Below are 20488 nucleotides of genomic sequence, written 5' to 3' on the forward strand. Positions count from 1 at the left end.
AGGAGCTTCTCACTGCACATGTAGCTGTTTATAAAACATATAATTAACAAAAACATATTTTCTTCAGAAATGGATGCATCTGACAGCAGGTAGATGAAACTGGCAAGCAGAGGTGTGGTTAGGAAACTATGGCAACAGATGGTCTGTGGCAACAAATGAGACGCATGCGGTGTCTGATTGGGAAATGGAGGACACTTCCATACAAGGCAGTGGCTAAAGAATGGGAAGTAGGATTAGGAAGGAGGTCTTGCTGTGCATTATGAAACAGTACAAATCCAAAGTAAAAATGTAAGAATTTGAAAATGCCCAGAGTGCAAAAATTTTCCTCTGTTTTGTTTATAGGTATTAAGATATTTCTCTACTCCTTTTTTGACAATTCTTTGCAATAAGAAAAGTCAATGAAAATCTTTCTGAGGATTGTTGAAGTGTTCTGAAGTCCACACTGAAATATTGCAGTACTCTTCAGACTCATTTAGGCCTTATGATCGTGATGTTCCTTCTCAAGTTTCTTACTGCATTAAGTAGTGGTCTGTGTTCTGCAGAAGCTCCAGAAAGTACATTTGAGTACGGTTATATTCTTTCTTTTTTTTCTCACAACCAAATTAGGACACTGATAAGTGTTTTTTAGGTCATTAATGTTGACTTTTTTGTGATAGAGGGCAGGTAGAAGAGTATCATATTTTGGATGGCTGTTAAAATGGCTCATACTTCTCATGCCTTGTTTATTAGGTCCTAAGGAGGAAGATGAAAAGCCTTCTGTTTCTGCTGTGCTCTCCGTTGAACAAACGGCTGTGATTCAGGAAATGGTAAATCAAGATGTACTTCCTAAGTTGATGATTCCCAGTCCCACCAATGAGTCACCAGTGGTAACTGAAGACACCCAGGGAGCATCAATAAACTGTGGATCAGATGATTTCAATGATGATGAGGAAGAGGAGGAGGATGAAGATGAGGACGATGAGGACATAGAAGATACCAGTATGCTTACAGAAAATGCTGAAATGCCTTTGATATGTGAAGAAAAGTTAGATTCAATGGAAGAGCAAAAGAGTATGTCAGAAGACTCTCCAGAAAGCTCTCCAAAGAAAACACTTGTTGTGAAAATTCCAAAAGCAAATGATGAATCCAATGGAGATTGCCAGGAAACATGCATGTTTCCGTGCCAGCATTGTGAGAGGAAGTTTACAACAAAGCAAGGACTCGAGCGCCATATGCACATCCATATATCTACTATTAACCACGCTTTCAAGTGTCGATATTGTGGGAAGGCTTTTGGTACACAGATTAACCGGCGACGACATGAGCGGCGTCATGAGGCAGGGCCAAAAAGGAAACCGTTCTTAACGCTAGCGTCATCGCAACACCTGGATAACGTTGGTGATGAGCAGGTAGTTGTGGATGACGGTCTTAAAGATGACTTGAATGTTTCCAGTCTTGTGCAAGATTCCGTAGTCTTGGATTCTGAGAAAGTCTCCCAAGAAATGTCCAACTCTGCTTTTGCTGAAGAAAATAAGGAACCCAAAGAATTGCATCCGTGTAAATACTGCAAAAAGATTTTTGGGACTCATACCAACATGCGGAGACATCAGCGTAGGGTTCATGAGCGACATCTTATTCCCAAAGGTGTCAGAAGAAAAGGATTCTTTCCTGAAGAGCCGCAACTTCAAACGGAGCAGGCCCCAGCAGTCCAGAGTGTGTACATAGCAAGCACGGAAGTGGAAGAGGAAGGTGAAGTGGATGATGTTTATATTATGGATATTTCCAGCAATATCTCTGAAAACTTAAATTATTATATTGATGGTAAAATTCAGTCCAACAGCAGCACTAGCAATTGCGATGTGATTCAGATGGAGTCTAACTCTACAGACCTGTATGGACTAAATTGTATAATCAGTCCAGTCACAGTGGAAATTTCCCAAAATCTAAAGGTTACGCAAACGCATGTGAACGAACCTCCCAAGGAGCCCTCCAGCACTGGGAGCAGTGAATCCAAAAAGAGGAGAACAGCTAGCCCTCCTCTTGTACCAAAAATAAAAACTGAAATAGACCCAGAACCTATAACTCCTACTAGTTCCTTAAATCTTCCTCTTAGCATTTCAACAGAGAACTTAACTTTTCATAAAGATAAAAGTATTTATTTGTCATCAAAATTAAAGCAGCTGCTTCAGACACAGGATACTAAGAAGATAACTCCATCAAGTGAAATCCCTAAACTGGGACCCTCTGTTACATCACCACCTATTTTGCCTCCAGTATCTGGTAGGTTCAAAAGAAGGACCAGCTCTCCTCCCAGCTCTCCACAGCATAGTCCAGTACTTCGAGACTTTGTCAAATCAGGTGAGGGAAAAACTGTGTGGAATGATAGTGTTCGGAGTTCAAAAATGCCAAAGTTAGACAGCCACAGCAACTCACCTGCCTGGAGCTTGGCTGGAAGGGAAGAACGAGAGCCTATGAGCCCTCTTTGCTTTGAAGACTATAAAGTATCTAAGGACTGGACAGCAGCTCCAGCTTTTGGCAATGTGTGCAACCAGCAGCCACTGGATTTATCTAGTGGTGTAAAACAAAGAGCTGATGTCAAAAATAAGAATCAAGTTCCTTGGGAATCTGTATTAGACTTAAGCGTGCATAAGAAGCCTTGTGGTGATGCTGAAATTAGGGAGTATAAAGAAAATAATTCCATGCAGCCAACCTGTAGTGGTCTTAAGAAGAAGAAACCAACCACATGCATGTTACAGAAGGTTCTGCTGAACGAGTATAACGGGATGGATGCAGCCATGGACAGCGCCTCCAGCGCAAACAGAAGCCCAAGCCCCAGCAAATCCTTGGAAGCTCAGGCAGAACCTCCTGCGGAGCCCGGGCTGTTTGCAGGTTCTGTTGAAGCTCAGCCCGTGGGTTCCGTCTCCCCCGTGCCGCAGCCGTCTGCTCCTGCCGCGTGCCAGCTGCCTCCCTTGCTGACACCCACAAACCCCCCTTCCCCCCCGCCCTGCCCTCCCGTGCTAACGGTCGCTACGTCCCCTCCTCCCCTTCTTCCCACCATCCCGCTACCACTTCCAGATGCCTCTGCCAGCGCCACTAACACGTCCTCCTGCCCATCACCGCTGTCCAACACTACTGCCCAGTCCCCTCTACCTGTTCTTTCACCTACAGTTTCTCCTTCTCCATCTCCTGTTCCTTCTGTTGAACCTGCTGCCTCCCCTGGTCCTCCTACTCTCTCCTCTTCCTCTTCTTCATCATCTTCCTCCTTCTCTTCATCATCGTCATCGTCTCCATCTCCGCCTCCTCTTTCAGTAGTTTCTTCTGTCGTTTCCTCTACCGATAATCTTGAAAATACTCTCCCGATTATAAAGCAGGAAGAAACTGATAGTGAACAAAAAACACGAGAAGATCCTCAAACTTCAGCTGAATCAGGAATAGTGCAGGAAACGTTCAATAAAAACTTTGTGTGCAATGTGTGTGAATCACCCTTTCTTTCTATTAAAGACCTAACTAAGCATTTATCTGTTCATGCTGAAGAATGGCCCTTCAAATGTGAATTCTGTGTACAGCTTTTTAGGGATAAAACAGACTTGTCAGAACATCGCTTTCTGCTTCACGGAGTAGGAAATATCTTTGTTTGTTCAGTCTGTAAAAAGGAGTTTGCCTTTTTGTGCAATTTGCAACAGCATCAGCGCGATCTCCATCCGGACAAAGAATGCACCCATCATGAGTTTGAAAGTGGGACTCTGAGACCCCAGAATTTCACTGACCCCAGCAAGGCGAACGCAGAGCACATGCAGAGCTTCCCCCAGGATGCTCTAGACCCTGCTAAAGAGGAGGATGATGAAGATCTAAACGACTCCTCAGAAGAGTTGTATACTACTATAAAAATAATGGCTTCGGGGGTAAAAGCTAAAGATCCAGATGTTCGTATGGGCCTCAATCAACACTATCCAAGCTTTAAACCACCTCCCTTTCAGTATCACCATCGTAATCCTATGGGTATTGGAGTCACTGCAACTAATTTCACTACCCATAATATCCCCCAGACCTTTACTACTGCCATTCGTTGCACAAAATGTGGAAAAAGTGTTGATAATATGCCTGAGCTACACAAACACATACTGGCATGTGCATCTGCCAGTGATAAAAAGAGATACACACCTAAAAAAAATCCAGTACCACTGAAACAGACAGTGCAGCCAAAAAATGGCCTGGTGGTTATAGCTGGCCCTGGAAAGAATGCCTTCAGAAGAATGGGTCAGCCTAAAAGACTTAATTTCAACGTTGAGATAAGCAAAATGTCCTCAAATAAACTGAAAATAAGTGCATTGAAAAAGAAAAACCAGCTTGTCCAGAAAGCTATTTTGCAAAAAAAGAAATCTGCACAGCAGAAGGCGGAATTGAAAAATAATCCATCTGAGTCGGACTCTCATATCTGCCCTTACTGTAATAGAGAATTTACTTATATTGGAAGTTTGAACAAACATGCATCATATAGCTGTCCCAAAAAACCCATCTCTCCCTCCTCTAAAAAAAATGCAGCCAAAAAAAGTGCAAGTTCTTCATCGACTGCGAGCACTGAAAAAGGAAACAACCAGCGTAGGCGAACAGCGGATGCAGAAATCAAAATGCAGAGTATGCAGGCTCACTTGGGCAAGACAAGAGCACGAACCTCAGGACCTACGCAAATTCAGCTGCCCTCTGCGTCCTTCAAGTCAAAGCAAAGTGTTAAATTTGTACCTCCAATTCGCTCTAAAAAGCCAAATTCTTCTTCTTCAGCATTGAGGAACTCTAGTCCTGTAAGAGTGTCCAAAATGACTCATGTTGAAGGGAAAAAAACTAAAGTGGTAGCTAAGAACAGTTCCTCTGGCATCTCAAGCAAAGCATCCCGGAAATTGCATGTGAGAATACAAAGGAATAATAAAGCTGTTTTGCCAAGTAAGTCTGCTATGGCAAGTAAGAAAAAAGCAGACAGGTTCAGTGTAAAATCTAGAGAAAGGATTGGAGGCCCCATTACACGGAGCTTACAGCAGGCGGCTAATGCAGAGGCAGCAGAAAACAAGAGAGATGAAAGCAGTACAAAGCAAGAACTAAAAGATTTCAGGTAAGCTTTTAATTTGAAGTTCAAACAAAACAGGAACACTTTGCTTGCTGCTTTTCTATTTTTCTTGGTCTTTTTCAAGTTTCTCATGTTTAGAGTAAAGAAAAGTTGAGGTTTCTACAACACACCGTTAGCAGCTCAGTCGTGCTGTGGTATGATGTACATACTTACTGCATTTTTTTCACGTTGTCAGGAAATAATGCATAATTTGTACAGAAAATGTCTTTATGAATTGAACTGAAAATGCTGGGAAAAAATATCAGTGCCTGAGTGCATATAAACCTTATGTCAATAAATATAATGTACTTAAAGATGACAACCTTGTATTTGATATCCAGCCAGTGGTTGCCCAAAATAATTGTCTGTTTAGTTTATGGTGGTTCATTAAGCTAAAAATGATGACTGCATCTTTACCTGTTTATCAAAAGAACTTGGATTTTTTGATCTTCAATAAAAGATATTCTCTGTGTATCGAATTTAAAAAAAAAAGTACTTCAAAAAAAACTATGTACAAATTAATTGAGTCAGATTGCTAAAGACTTACGCATCTGTTGCTCTTCTATAGAGGTAAGAATGTGCAATTTCTTTGTGAGAAATATTATGCCCTTATGTTTAGTATAAACAAATTTTATAACTAAAGTACTGCTATATTTCATTTTGAGATAAAGTATTCTTTTAATCACAAGAAAAGATAATATTTAAAAGCAGAAAAAAAATTAAAAACCATCTTAATCTATGTGCCTGAGTCCCACTTAAAGTTACTGTGTAGTCTCAAATCAACAGGATAGTTTGAAAACTTTGGCGTTTCTGTTGGCAGGCTCCTGCTGTGTAGTTCTTGGCATAGGCACCTGAACTGCCTCAGTGACTTCCACAAAACTCCCTGGGAATGGTGTTTGGTGATTAAAGCTGTCTTATATTGAATGGTTGTCCGTGGCTGCGATTGCCACACCGAGATTTCTGGTGAAAGGTAGTTTCTCTTATCCAAGCAGTTGTTTAGGGCTGGAGGGGGGAATGGCAGCTCCCTCAGGCGCTCGGGGTGTCCCCGGCTCCGCTCGTCGCGACGCGGCAAACCCAGAGCAGCTCACGGCGAGGGCTTCTGGGCAGCGGTGCTGAGGAAACACTGCGTGTGCAGCAAAGCCCCAGCAGAGCAGAAGCATTTCATGTTGCTAGATTAGAGAGGAATGGGACATAAATTGTTAATACCCAAATCAGGACAATCTGAAGGAAAAAGATACATCGTGGGAATTTGGCTAATGACATAGAAAATGCCTTTAGTGAAGAGGAAGAGTCAACCCTGCCTGTTCTCCCAGGTCATTAGTGTATTTGTGTCACTTAATTCTGATGGGTTCCTTACTGGTATGTGCAAAACTATCTTTTACATCATCACTAGAATTTGAAGCCAGAATGACATGGCTTTCCATCTAAATTAAGCGCTCAACCTTACGCAAAAAGAATATTTCTAAACCAGTGCGGATAGAAGTTGCTTAATAGAATTTGGAGGAAATAAAGTTTTACTTGGGAGTAAGATTTCTCTGTTTCAGATACTCTTCATTTTGGCACCTTGCAGTCTGGTTTAATGAATAGTTACACTAGAAGAATTTTTGCTTTTTGTGTCAGAAATAATGTTCATAAACGGCTCATTGCATTATCTCTTTATATCAAGAGTGAAGCATTTCCTTTTTTGCCTTTATACACTAATGTCATCACGGCAAACATCATCACAGGGTGACTTTGATTCTACTCTATGTAGACATTGGGTTTCTTTCCAGGAGATCTTGATTCTTACTATTCTTCCAAGGCCACTTGCTTCATGTAGTAATTGTCTCCAAATTTGTTTTTTTTGTTTGTTTGTTTGCTTGTTTTTTTACCTTTCCATTTCTGTGCAAACATCCTCCACTCACAAATAGGTTTTGTCATTTATATTCAGTTTTTGTTTTTTATTTTCTAGGAATCTTCTGTAAAAACCAAACAAATAAAAATCCCTTAATGCCATGGTAGAGCTGTTGCATGCTCACCGTAGGATAAGCACTACGACAATGGCTGTGAAATCCACCAGGCTTGCGAGACCAGCTGAAGCTGCTCACACTCATAAAACTGCCTGCAGGCTTCTTGCTAATACTGAGGGCCAGGTGTAGATTTTCCTATTTGGTACCTGACACCCATGCTGAGCTACAGGATGATTCAGATAAAGAAGGGTACTGTTGAAATCAAGGGCACACTAAAGAAGCAGAGGAATTCTTGGCTCAGTCTGCTAGCCAGCTGCGTGCCTGGCGCCCGTCCCCTCCGGAACGGTGTGCGTGCAAACAGGTCACTTGTCAACCTTGCAAGGCCGGTTCCCTGTTCATCAACAGTCGTGTAGATTCAGGGATAAAAATGTTGCTACACTCAGAAGTATTTTGGTCAGGTATTAAGTCTCTTTCTTTTAAATGAATCAGTAGAGAGGAACCTAGCATGACAGAATTTCCTTTTCTTCCCACCTTTTCTCACTCTGAGTCTTTTAGAGGGCCAGCATATGACGGGGAAAAGCCTGGTTGGGATGTTTTATGAATTTTCCAAGTTCCTATTTATACATTTAAATAAAACTTTATATAGCAATGAAATAACAATACCAATTTATAATGAATGCAGTGTATCTTTTTATTGATAAAATGGGTAGAACAGGGCTACGTGCCTGTATATTTTGAAAGTTAAATATATAATTGCTCTGAAAGGTCTCACACCTCTATCTAATAAAACAACAAATTGGTCTGTTGTTCTTAAACAGCTTTTATGGAAATATCATTTCTCATGTGTTCATAAAGCTTTCAAGATGAATGATGGAGTTGATGGAAAGTGACTAGTTTCATTATACACCCACCCCTTTTATTTTTTGTTCTTGACTTAAAAAGTAATCTACCTCTTAAAAATTGTAGTTTAATACTTGTTTGGTGAATTTGTGCCACTTTAACTTTCACTTTTCACTATCATTCCCATTTTGTTACATTTCTGTTATGGGGACTTTATGTTGAAATACTGTACAAAGCATTTGTAGCAAGTTTAAAAAATAAAATATTTAAAATTATTTAAATCGTTTTGGACACTTCAATTGTACTATATGTGATTTACATTTTGCATTAATTTCGTTTTGTTTTCATTTTGGGTTGTTAATCCGGAGCGTGTTCCTGTATGAAAGTTTGCTGTTAGTTATATTGTTTCTTTTATTGGAGAGTGATATAAAGTCTATTCTGATGAAAACATTAAAAATTTCGATTTGACATACAAATGGGGTTGTCCTTGCTTTTGAGCGCTGTAGCCTTCCTGGAGATGCCTTGGATGCAGGTAAGCGAGCAGAGAGGGGCTCCTGCCCAGCCTGCAGCCACCGCGCGGTGTGGCAGGGGCATTGAAGGGTCGGTGATGTTGCAAGCACTTAATGACCAGCTAGATGGAATCTCGTGCCACATAGTATAGAACTGTAACCAATAAAGTTAACCTTTTTTAAAAACTTGTGGAAAACATGCTTTTTGGTGTGGAAACCAAATGTATGAGGAAGAATAAAACAATGTACATCTAGAAGGGATTAAGCATGCTTGCATCCTTTACTTATCTACACCTTGCTCCCTAAAACAAATCTGTACAATTTGACAGTTAATCTTTGATTTTTATTGTAAAGGTAGTTAATATATCCATTTAAATGGTGAAAATGAAGTCTAATCCTCAGTTGTTTTTCTGATACTGCAATATTCAATTTTTACGTGCTTGATGCTGCTGAAGCAGTGTAATTGAAAACACACTTTGGATCTTTGGGTCTCTTCCAAATTTTCAATGTTGCATTTGTCTATCCAAATTAATACTTCTGTTCGCATGAGATCTTGGCAAAAGATCCCAGTTTGCTTCCGAACGGGATAAGTTGTTCCATGAAGATGTCATCATCTTGGCCATAGCAAAGTTGTCCCTAAGGTTTAACTGATGGGGAAGATACAATAAAATGATACAGAAGTTTATGGAAATTCTAGTCCTGGTTGTTTTTGCAGGTACATCTGCATTGCGAAAATGTGCTCTGTAGTTTGTGGCAAAACATAACTAGGAGGAATTCTTGATCCATGTTATCTTGCCAGTTACTTATCAGTTAGTTAATTGGCAGGAAAGTCATAGTAAAAGGTTTTCGCATTGCTTAGGTTTTGCTATATTTACCTCAGTGAAAATAACTATATTTTACAAACCCATAGACGTATTTGGATATTTTGTGATAATTAGAAAACAAGTCGAAACTGTCCTGCAGTTTTTCATTTATTAGAAGTGGGGCACAATCTTATCCTTAAGTCATTTCACATCTTATGTTGTTATCAGCTAAAATACCATCAGGTGTTTGGTCCTAGGACTGTATTTTGATCGTGTTGCCAACATTTGTTAGTGATACCTGACAGCAAACCTGGTCATAAACGAGCCGTGTTCCTTCTCCCGTTGCTTGATGCCGGGGCGGTTGCTCTTGCCCCTTTCCCGCGTCTCTCCGTGCGGTTCCGTGGCCGGCGCTGCTGCTGCTCCGACACGGTTTACGCAGGTCCGTGCACGGCAGCTCCCGGGACAGATGCGCCCAGCGCTGGGAATGGGCGAGCTGGAAGCAGCAGGGAAGGAGCGTCGGTCCCGAGCAGCCCTTTCCTCCCAGATAGGGAATGTGCAAGTCCTATAGTTAGCATTACTCCTGCATGCCGTTGGCATAATGGAATTTCTCTGGGGTTTATTACTCTTTATTACATGAATACTACGATAATAAAGCTATAACGATGCCCACAAAATGCTGACAGTTCCGGAAATATATTCAAATAGACATTGAAAACAATTAAAGCTTCTCCTGTTTATGGGAGCGTAACTGGCCTTTTAGCGCAGATCAAATGCAGCATCAGCGTAACAAAAACAGCAGTGAAACATCTATGGAGGCAGCAAATTTAATGGGTTGTTTCCCTTTTTTCCTACTCTCTGGTATGCTTGGAGGAGTTAAAACCAGCTCCTCTGAGAGGGTGCATTGCACCTTGCTCAGCCTAAACGTTGCACTACAGTCTCCTGCATGTTGTATTCCTGAATGGAAACAGCAGCACTTCTGTGAGTTACTTATAAATTAATGGATTTAGGTGAGCATCGTTCTGCTGCTATGCTCTGTCAGCGTTTATATTGCAAGTTTTTTCTTTGGAAGAGTTTCATTTTTGAACTTTTTTAAAAAAACTGCCTTTTAGAAGTTTTTAAAGTATTTGTTAGTTTGTAGTTATTTTCTTTAGACGTCATAGTAAACTAGATCCTGGCAGATTTATACCTACTTTCTCAATTTAAAGGTGGGAATCTGGGAGTGAATACCATTCTCCTGCATGCTTTATGTCTGCTTAAACATTGGTTAGGATCTCAGTCTCAGGGCTAAACGTCTGGCTGATGCATACTTTTAGGTCATACATTTAAAACTGGCATCCACGTGTAATTAAATCCTTTTCATATTATCTTTTCACTTCTTTTGAGTATGACATTGTTCAATTCGCCCATTTATAATAACATGAAGGGTGTTTTTTCTTGAAAGGTAGTTTGAAATGGTTGCTTGAAAAGTAGAAACCGTGCTGGTTTCTTTGTTAGGTTTTGTTTAATTACCATAAGAGTCAGAAAAGCGGCTATGAAATCCATATGCTACAATATTATTTGAGAAGTCGAGGTGAGAACCTGCTATCCCTCTGCAGAGTAAGAGATAAATGATGTCCCGGAGAATTTACAATATGGCAAAATGAGTTAAAGGATAATAAAATAAGAAAGGGAAATATTGGGGTTAGTGTGAGGGCTAGAAGCTGAGTGCCAAGCATGTCTTCTCCATTCTTAAGAAACGGAAAAAAAAAAAAGGTACAATAATACTGTGAGATCGTCAATAGCAGCAGTAGAAGAGGCTGCTGCCCTGCGAGAGTCCAGCGTGAATTACTGAACTGCAGCTTTTCCTTAGCCTGGAAGTTGCTATTTTCACTGTTCAGATTTGTGACTTCATTCCCCAAGTGAGATAAAGGACAGGTCCTGAATGACAAGTGCATGCTGTTGTGGATCTGGGCTTTTGTGGTAAGTGAATTATTAAAAAAGGTAAATATTTCCATCTTCTTTTAAAAGAATTAGAATGAAAATTGTGGCACTAATGGAACGTTGCATATATTTTTGTAGCATACAAAGTATTGCACTAAGGCTGATTTTGTGCCATCTATACAGCAGAATATTTCAGTAGCAAATTGTATTCAACCTATAACTGAAATTTTCAACAAGATTAGTTTACTGGGAGCTTATGAAACTTCCCCTACACAGCCACAACAATTTGAACTAATTTTTAAAGTGAATTGCTTTAACTATGTGAAGCATTGAGTGGATGGTGATTGCAGGGTCTTCTAGGCTAGAAGCTAAAGGCTGCTTGGAAGAGATGTCTTGGAAGACATTTAGGAAGAAATTTCAAATTCAAATGCTCAAAATAATTTTTTATGCTGGAATTCAGACTGCATTAGAAGTTTCCTAGGTTCTTTCCTCTGTACATGGGCAGTATGGTGCACGCCTGCTTTTGGTAGCATGTACTTTGGAAAGCACACATTTGAAGAAGAACATTAAAATACGTAAATCTTTTTCAGTAAAAAGGTAGCAAAACATCACTGGACTTCGGGATGCTTGTTGGATGCCTGGTTTTTTGGGGGGGGAGATTAGCTATTTCATGTTCCTAACTTACTCAGACTAGGTTTGTGCGACACAGTCCAAGGATCAGTAACAAGGACTCCAGTGTGCTGTTAGGTGCTTGTTCTTTGCAAGCCTGTCGGATTTCACAGGCCAGGCAGGGGTGTCCGAGTCCCCCTCTGGGTGACGTTGCTCCCAGAGCTGCCGCGGGGTTGTGGGCAGCGGCGTTGGTTGCTCCGCGGCAGCGGGAGCGCCGCAGTCGCCTGCCTGGTGCAGCGGGGACGGGCTGCCTTTCAGCTCAACAGCAAATTGTGGCTCGTGCTGCTCCACTTGTCTTGCATCAGCTTCAGAAACAGAAAACACCAGGGTGGCTGCGCCGGTTTCTGCAGAGGCCGTCCGGGTCCTCTCTGCGCTTCAGCCCGTGCCACACGGCAGAGCGAACTCCCTGCAGGAACGCAGGCCCGTTCCTACCAGGTGGTGATTCCGCTGGGGACGCGGAGGATGCGCTACCTGCTGGGGTGGCTGGTGACGGGAAGGAGCAGAGTCGGGGTGTTCACGTCCTGTCCTTGCAGCGTGGTGGGATTGGAGTCCGAGCAGCCCTGGCACTAGGAACCTTGGCTTCCCTTGGCAGGAATTTACTTTGGAAGGGCCCAGGCAGCCCGAGCAGCCTCCTCTCCTGTGCAGACCATAGCAGCACTTAACCAGTTCCAATATTCCGTCAGATTTCAGCTGTGCCTTCATGGAAGAATTCATCTAGCATTTGATTGAGGTGCTGCTTTTTCTACTAAATCCTGCAGTGTGAAAGGGCATAAGAAGAGGTTATAAATTCTGCTTCCTCCATTGAGATGCTTCGGACAGTTACACGTTCAGACTGCTCTGTCGCTCTAGTTTGACGCTGAAATCGCATTCCCCTTTTATTGTTGAAAATGCTTTTTCTCACCAGGGTCTTCTAAATCAAAGGAATGATTTGTGTTGTGGTTCCTTCCTTAAGCATGTGCTGCCCTGTCTAAAGCAAATTATGTTATGAAAAGTGCAAAGCCAAAGGGTTGCACTAGTTCTGCTAAACCATTCCACTGCCCTTCAGTAATCTGAGAACTCCCTGGAGGAAAAATCTCTCTATAAAGCTAAATAAAAATCAACCAGGTATGGCATTTTTTTCTCACTTGTCTTGGATGTGGTTCAGGAGATAGAAAGTCTTTTTATCAAATTATCAGCTTAGCTTGTGGCAATATAGACAATGTATTTGAGTATGGCTATTTCTAACCAAAGTTCTTGGCCTTCTGGCATGCACAATGCTCTCTCTTCTTTTAAAAGGGCAGAAAGATAAATTGCAGAAATGATACTGTTCATCTAATTTTATAGACCTAGACCAAGATTTCTTAAAGTGACTAATAATTTATTTGAGCTCAATTTAAAATCCCATGAAGGAGTCTGATTTTTGAAGAGATGAGTGATCTTCCTCTGAGTGCTGAGTCTCTTTAAAGCAGCCACTCAGATCACTGGTTGCTTTTGGAAATCTTGTCAAGTAAAAATAAAATGACATTTTTACATTAATTTTAGATAGGTCTGCAGGTGAATTCTGTGCATGGTTTGAAACATTTTTTGGCAGGACTCAAGGTGGTTTTGATGTTCAACCACTGAAGTTAGTGGTGGCAGAAGAGGCAGGATTTTAGTGAGAGAGAACTAAGCAATGCAGAAAACTGAAATCCCACGTTTAGAGCGAGCAGGTAGAACAGCAAAAGTGACTCTGGAGTTCGTGTGAGACAGCAATGCTCCTGCAGAGGCAACGTGGTATGTGAACAACTGCGGTTAGAGGCTGCTGCTCTGTGCCTTTGTGAAAGCCGAGAACGCCAGGATCTCAATAACAGGTTTTTCCAGCTTGGATTCATGAGAGACCTGACCATAAAATCATATTATTCAGGTTATGCTCTTGTGTCATGTGATTGCAAGATTAAAATCTTGACATGTGACCCAACTTTTGTCATTTTTGCAAATAAATGCACAAGTCTCAGAGTAGCTGCAGTACAAGACATTGAGATACTTGGTAGAATTTGTCACACATCTATGAGAAGATAAGTTGGAGGGAGGTTATGTGTGTCTGCCATAAACACATTTTTAAATTAGAGGGTTAGAAATATAAGCCCAGCAAAAAAGACACTTTAATTGAAGTAAAAATCAGAGCCTAAAATTACCCAATTAAGAAAGAAATACCTATATTCACATGCTACAACTATTTTGCTCTGTTCATTGAATTTCCTTAATGTAAGTAGCAACCATATCAAATCGCTCCGCAGCTTCAATCTTGCATGTAGTTGGGCTAATTCTCCTGAGATTTTTTAGTCAAGTAAACCAGCAACTTGGAGGAGTCTTAATTGCACAAGTGCGGTGGCAGACGGGGCGATTTGCATAAGGAAAACCAAATGTATTTTGGGAATGTTGGAAGGAAGGGTGTGTGCCAGAATCTGCTGTTTCAACTAGCCTTCTAGCTCATGTGTGCGTATCTGCAAGTAGGAATTTTATGTAGGAAAATAAGTTGAAACCTTTAAGTACTTGGGGACAACTTGCTTGACGTATCCTCCTGTATCTGCAAGGTGAGATTTAGGATACTGGGTGCTGCCCCGAAGTGCTTTAAGGTCTAAGAACGGAAAGCTCCTTGGAGCCAGGACTTGCTGTATTTTTACTGTAGCAACTCTTGCTAGACCTGTGATTTGTGACACCTGTTTGTTAGGTCGAGTGTGTTTTCTTTTTAAGGGAGAGAGCTTTAGGCCCTGTCTACAGGAAAAAAAAACGCATCATTTTATTGCAATTATGTTTAAAGCCAGTTTAATAAATATGCTGCAATCCTTGCGTAGACACCTTAAGAAGTAGCATTCTGGTTGTCTTTAATTTATGATGAAAACAGTATGTTTGCCAGAAGTCTTTCTCCTGATTTAAACTTCAAAGTTTACGGAGGAGACTCGGTGGAGACAAGTCCTTCCTGCTCCCAAATGGTTGGTTTCTGTGCTGCTTCCCGTGCACATTTCGTGTCTTTCCCGATGCGGTTCCCCTTGGCGCTGGGACGGTTGGTCCTGGGTGTCGTGCAGGCCCTGCGGGGCGGTGCCGCTAGGCCGGGTCGCAGGCCCCTTAGCAACAGAGTTGTCATTGCCAGGCTGCATCTCCATGGGACATCCAGGAATTCCTTCTCTTTTGCCTGTTTACAGTTACCCCAGCCCTGGAGATGGCACAAGCAGCTGCAAGGTGACAGTACTAAAAATAACCATCTCCATAACCGATTCTGCATGAGAAGGGGGGATTTCGGCTCTCCCTCCCTCTCTGGGGCGGCTGCATTTGCCAACCTGGTTTTGCTAACCCAGAATGTTGCTCTTCAACCTCCAGAGCTTGGGTGCGTTTCTTTAAGCAGGCACTTTCTAACTAGAAGTTTCATTGCATTTCCATCAAAAAGTGTTTCCCTTGAGGACCCTGGGCCCTGCTGCAGCCTGAGCAATACCCGTGCAGAGGAGGGCACCGATTTCCTGCCCCTTCCGCTGCGCAAACGCCAGGGCTCTGCCCAGATGTGCCAGGTACCCACAGGTATTTCTTGTCTTAATTTCAGTGCATTCAGCTGGCTGAGTTAATTGAAGCCTGAACAAAAAGAAAAGCAGCAAGATTGTTAATAATTCAGTTCCAAATTCCATCCAGACCATCTGAAAAACAGTCCCTCTTTATCTTCTTTCTCTAATCCTCTATCTCCAAAGAATAAGGCAATGATCAGTAGCTTTAAAACAAAACAAAATCAGTTAGGAAAAATGTTTCACGTGTTTCTTTTTGAGGAAGCGAGGGAGTGCATTTGAAAATGCAGATATTCCACAGAGTCTAGATACAAAAATACACTAATGTCATTTATTGTATGAGCACTTACTAATAATTCATTTTTTTACATTATTAATTGCTTAAATAGAAATATTCTAAATAAAAAGAAACAAGGGAATTTCCTTCTGTCTTCCAGTAATAATAAAGAACTGAAAATAAACTGAACTTATTTTTAATATTGTATTCTTTCGCCTGGTGAGAGATTTTATCTGGGATGATAAAAAATGACAGTCTGGCTTTTGTTCATTTCCTCATTTTTGCTTTCTGCTTTTTATATACTAGACTAATGCTTGAGTGTTAAATTTGCAAAGGCTGAAGAGTATGATTTACCTACAACAGTAACAAAACTTTGGCAGAGTATTTTAGCCATAAATCTTAATTTTGAAATGGTTCGAGTGTTTGCTTCACAAAAAATTTTGTGCTTTGTTTTTCTGTTGTAATTGATAGTTTCCATAAGAATTTTCCAGACATTTAATTCTAATATGCAGTTGCACCTTGCTACAAAAGCTGTTTGTGAGGAGTAAGTTAATTGCAATGTCCTTTAAAGAGCTATATTGAACTATATTGAACTACAAAGATGCTCTGGAGAAAGACCTAGCTTTAAAAGTTTTTAGGCAGGTTGTTATGTAATAAAACAATACTTCAAAATATGTCTTTGAAGGATATAAATGGTTGGATTTGGTGAGGCTTTTGAGGAATTTGCATATACAGGTGAGTAAATAGTTAGACATATGTGGGAGGGAGAGCAAGGACACAACTGCAGGCGGGTCAGTGACCCACAGCCCCAGCTGCTGAAAACCCTGGATGTGTCTCGAAAGGATTTAAAAACAGGGGGAATTTGTTTTTAATCATTTAGTTGAGGAAAGTTTTGCTTGGGTGTATTTCTGAACTGAGATTGTATTTTAAGCCTTGTATTTTCTCCTACCTTGTCTGATGTTTTCAGGTTTTTTCCTGGAAGCACAATTGAAAACTCGGTCCCACTTTTTTTTCTAAGAAAGTTGCAATTTTCTGGGTTAGTCTGAAGTTTGGTGCTGTTTAGCGCAGCGAAATGCAGGTGAATCTGCCTGGGGCCGCCTGTATTCCTCGCTGCGCAGTCTGTGCATGCTGTAATGGCAATAGTGCACTGCACATTTTGGTCTGGAAAACACAAGCAGGTTTGGTATTACGCTTGTTAAGGTAAAATTCTGCTTTTGCAGATACAGATTGAAAAAAAAAGAAAATGCCACTGAGTTCTATTTGTTCTTTACATCGTTCCTACTTTATTTGTATGGGGGACTAGACACTGCTTCCAGTTGGATCTTTTTGCTTCCTACAAATAAGTTCAGAACAAAGGAGGGGACCCTCTTACTCTCATAAGTGACTCTCAACACTTGCAGAATGGAGTGTAGAGCTGTAGCCTGCTGAAGCCCCTGAGCTGGACTTGGCTCTGCTTTGCTTTCCATACCCTGGTGCGTGTGTGTGAGTTTCTCCTGCCTCTTTGTATAATTACAGGCTCCGCATGGCCTCTAGATGTCCCTCCTCCTCCTCACATAACACCAGCACGAGGCAATGCAAGAAACCCAGCTGCCCTGCAACCCACGTCTTCAAGGAATAGACCCTGCTGCATGTCAGACCAGACAGGTACAGCACCGCAGCCACGCGCCGCTCCCGGAGAACGTGCAGAACTTGCCATGGCTTGTGTTTCTGCGTGCAAGGATTGCCAAGCACTTTACAAATACCATCCCTGAAATCTAGATTTCTGCTTTATAAAATAGGCAATATACTGATTCGTCTCGTAGGTTTCCTGTTGACTCCGAGCAAGTCATTTTGTCTTCCATTTCTTAGTTTCTCTGTCTGTAACATGCAGTTAACCACCTTCTTTATACTGATAAAGGAACATTATATTTACATGTATAAAAGCTAAAGGTGAAAATGGGTGTCAGCAAAATCAGGACACTGCAACCTGAAATCTATTCATTGTTAAAACTGTTAAATATGTATTTTTAAAAATGTTTTGAGAACATATTACTAAAATTGGAAATTACCCTGTCTCCTGATTAATGAAATTCGTTGCTAATGAGATAATATTTCAGAGTGTTTTAACTGAGATTCTCTAGTTACTTCCTTGTGCTATGCTAGAGGAAACTATAATATACTCCTTTTAATTGTAGATAATTGATTATTTTTCTATGGACCCCATGCCTGATTTATGCTGAGCCCATGACAGGCTTGAGGGATAAGCCTATCCTAACAGAGGATAAAACCGAGCCTTCCTGCCCTGCAGAGCTCACTGACTTGTCCTGCCTCCAGCTCCGCGCAACAGGGTCTCATTGCAGGGAGCTGCCAGGTAGTTACTTTGATGACTTAACCTTGACGTTGACTCTGATTAAATGCAACTCCGTATGTGTGTTTGCAGGTACCAGAAACTTTTGCCTGGAAAAGGTGAGGTGAAGTCACCCTCAAGCATTGTCCTCTCCTGCTTTTTCTCATGAGAGGTGAGAGCAGTTCCTCGGTAGATGAAGGGACGGCGGTTTCTGCTGGGAGCAGCGGCACGCGACTGTCATGTTGTCCTTCCTTCCAGAGGGAGAGGCAGAGAGCGCGGTGCAGGGCTGCTGCCTTCGAGAGAGTGATGAACTGTGGATGCTGGTGCTGAGAGGGTGATTTCTGCGTCCCTGCTGGGTGAAGTCCCTACATCAACAGCCAGTGGAATGGCATGGGATATGTTCAGACAACTGTAGGCAGGTTGACCATGTTCAGAGGTTTGGATGCGTCTCCTCTTTCTAGGTGAACAGCGAGGGGTTTAACATACTATGCAATTAAATGCTGAAAAGACTGTTACATCCTTTTAGTTTCCACTTTACATGCTAACGGGTAAAGAACTGGGCATCCCACAAAAAGCCACCTAGGAGAGTGGTAGATTTTGCCGAGGTTTACAGATCTCACATTTGTGGGTACCCCATTCTCTTGACTTTGTACCATTAGCTTTAAGAGGTGTGATGCCATTGGTTTTGAAGTCTGTCAGGACCCGCTTCATTTGTTTGTTCATTTTGAAATGTCACCTGTTGAGTGATCTCTGCGAAATACACCGATAGCCAAATTTCAGAAATTCGCAAGAAGCCCCATGACATTTGTCGCCAATCTGGTACTCTTGTAATGGTCAGAATTTAATTAATGAGAGTACCAACGTGCATATTGCCATGCAATATCGGACAGCACGTTCCTCTGAGTGCAGAGCTTTGTGTTCGTGGCCCTCAGCCCAAGCCTGGTTCCATTGGTCCTGTACAGGGGATGTCCCTGGAAGCGGCCGCTGCCGGCAAAGACAAGCTGGAGAAATGTGCACATCCCTTAGGAAAAGGCAGCGCTAGGAGGTCTCTTAAATCCTGCTCCAAAATGGTGACAATCACACACAGGAATATCATCATATATACACACACATACACAGATACATATATATGTTTATATATAACATATAATGTATATATGTGTGTAAAATTGCTGAAAACAGTACTTTTAAATGAAAATCAAATCAAAATTGGTGTAAAAGCTTTAAACTGAAATATGTTCTTTTCATCCTAAAAATGTTTTAGCTACATGTTGTTTAGCTGGAAGGAAAAGGTCTTGAGGATCTTGTAATATTTAGGTAGAGGCTTTTTGGATAACCCCTATTGGAGGATTTCTAAGTGCAATTGTTTTAGGGAGGGAAGATTGAGATGCTGAGAACTAAATGAGCCATAAAAAAAGCTATATCCCCTCCCCACTTTTGGAAGTGATGCTTCCAGCCCAACACCGTGAGACCGCCGACATTCAGGATTTTCAGGAAGAGCCGGCTGCTCCCTGTCTTTCCTTGAGTTCAGAGTCTCTAGGATTTGTTCCCTTTGGTTTTGGCTAGCAATAATTTACTCTTAAAATATATGATGTACTAATGCTTCTAAAGCTGCAGCTTTTCAGAGCAGCCTAGAAGACTGAGATGCCCATTTTTCTTTCAAGCTAATAGAAAATGAGACCCAAATCTGATAGACAGCTTTGTAAATCTTGCTCAAATAGCACAGAAAATAATAGTTTCCTGGCCTGTGTATGTCTCAAAGCTGACCTGCACGTGTAGCTCTCTGTATCAGTTCTGCTGTCTTTGGTTTCGCATGTTATCTTTCCTTTCCTGAACACATTTTCTCCTTCCTTTCACCATCTAGTATTAGTATGGTAAACCCTGCTGTTCAGAACAGGAATTATCTACCTGTGTCTCTGGACAGCACCTAGATCATTGGAAAAATGAATACACAGTGTTAATAGAAAGCAGCTCTAATAAACTCTGCCCTAAAACATTTTGATAGGGATTTTCCTTGATTTTCCCAGTGCAGCTTTGTTAGACATTTTGTCAAAGATCACACTTACTGTATAATTAATTCTTCACTGGTTATTTGAGGATGTTGCTGAGGAAGAGCTTTCTTGCCATGCAGCCCCAGTCCTCCTTTAAATGATCTGTTCATAGCAGTTCTTCGGAGACCCCCTCAACTTCCAGTGGCAGTAATTGAATTAAGTACAAAGTTTCTGGCATGGAAGCTGCTGAGTTTAGTGCCTTTAAGGCATACCAATGAGGCTATTAGAGTTCATTTTTGTGCAATTTATTTTTGCTGCTTTTATTTTAAGAGTGGTATAAAACATAACTGACAAACTCAAGGAGAGAAGTGTGTAAATTGTGATATATGAACATTTTTTCCCCAGAGAAATTCTGGTTTATCACATGAGCCTGTAAATATGTATCTACAGTTTTAAAAGCACGTCTTTATGTCCCTCATTGTAAATGCTCCGTTTTTAAAATTTTATAATGTATGTTAATCAACTAAGCGATCACAGCACACAGCTTTACATTATACTGGTCTATTTGAAGGATCAATTACAGTCTAAGATGTAGGAAAAAAATATCCACACCACTGA

At 41.3% G+C, this 20488-nt stretch overlaps 1 protein-coding gene across 6 annotated transcripts in view; it reads left to right on the plus strand.

The window, feature by feature from the left end:
* Nucleotides 1–17171, plus strand: part of PRDM2 (PR/SET domain 2) — a 46801-nt gene extending 29630 nt beyond the window's left edge. For 3 of the 6 annotated variants that reach the window (XM_088529532.1, XM_088529534.1, XM_088529535.1), the window contains 2 exons: nucleotides 730–5083; nucleotides 7029–7246. In XM_088529532.1, coding sequence (XP_088385658.1) covers nucleotides 730–5083; nucleotides 7029–7041 — 4367 coding nt within the window. In that variant the 3' untranslated portion in view covers nucleotides 7042–7246. Of the gene's footprint in view, nucleotides 1–729; nucleotides 5452–7028; nucleotides 7247–17062 lie in introns of those variants that run through there. The other 3 variants (XM_088529537.1, XM_088529533.1, XM_088529536.1) reach the window with 3 other exon arrangements.
* Nucleotides 17172–20488: the final 3317 nt, after the last annotated feature.

Source organism: Tinamus guttatus, unplaced genomic scaffold, assembly GCF_059628265.1.
Source record: "Tinamus guttatus ecotype Peru unplaced genomic scaffold, ASM5962826v1 Tinamus_guttatus_pri_ptg000332l, whole genome shotgun sequence".
Lineage (NCBI taxonomy): Eukaryota > Metazoa > Chordata > Aves > Tinamiformes > Tinamidae > Tinamus > Tinamus guttatus.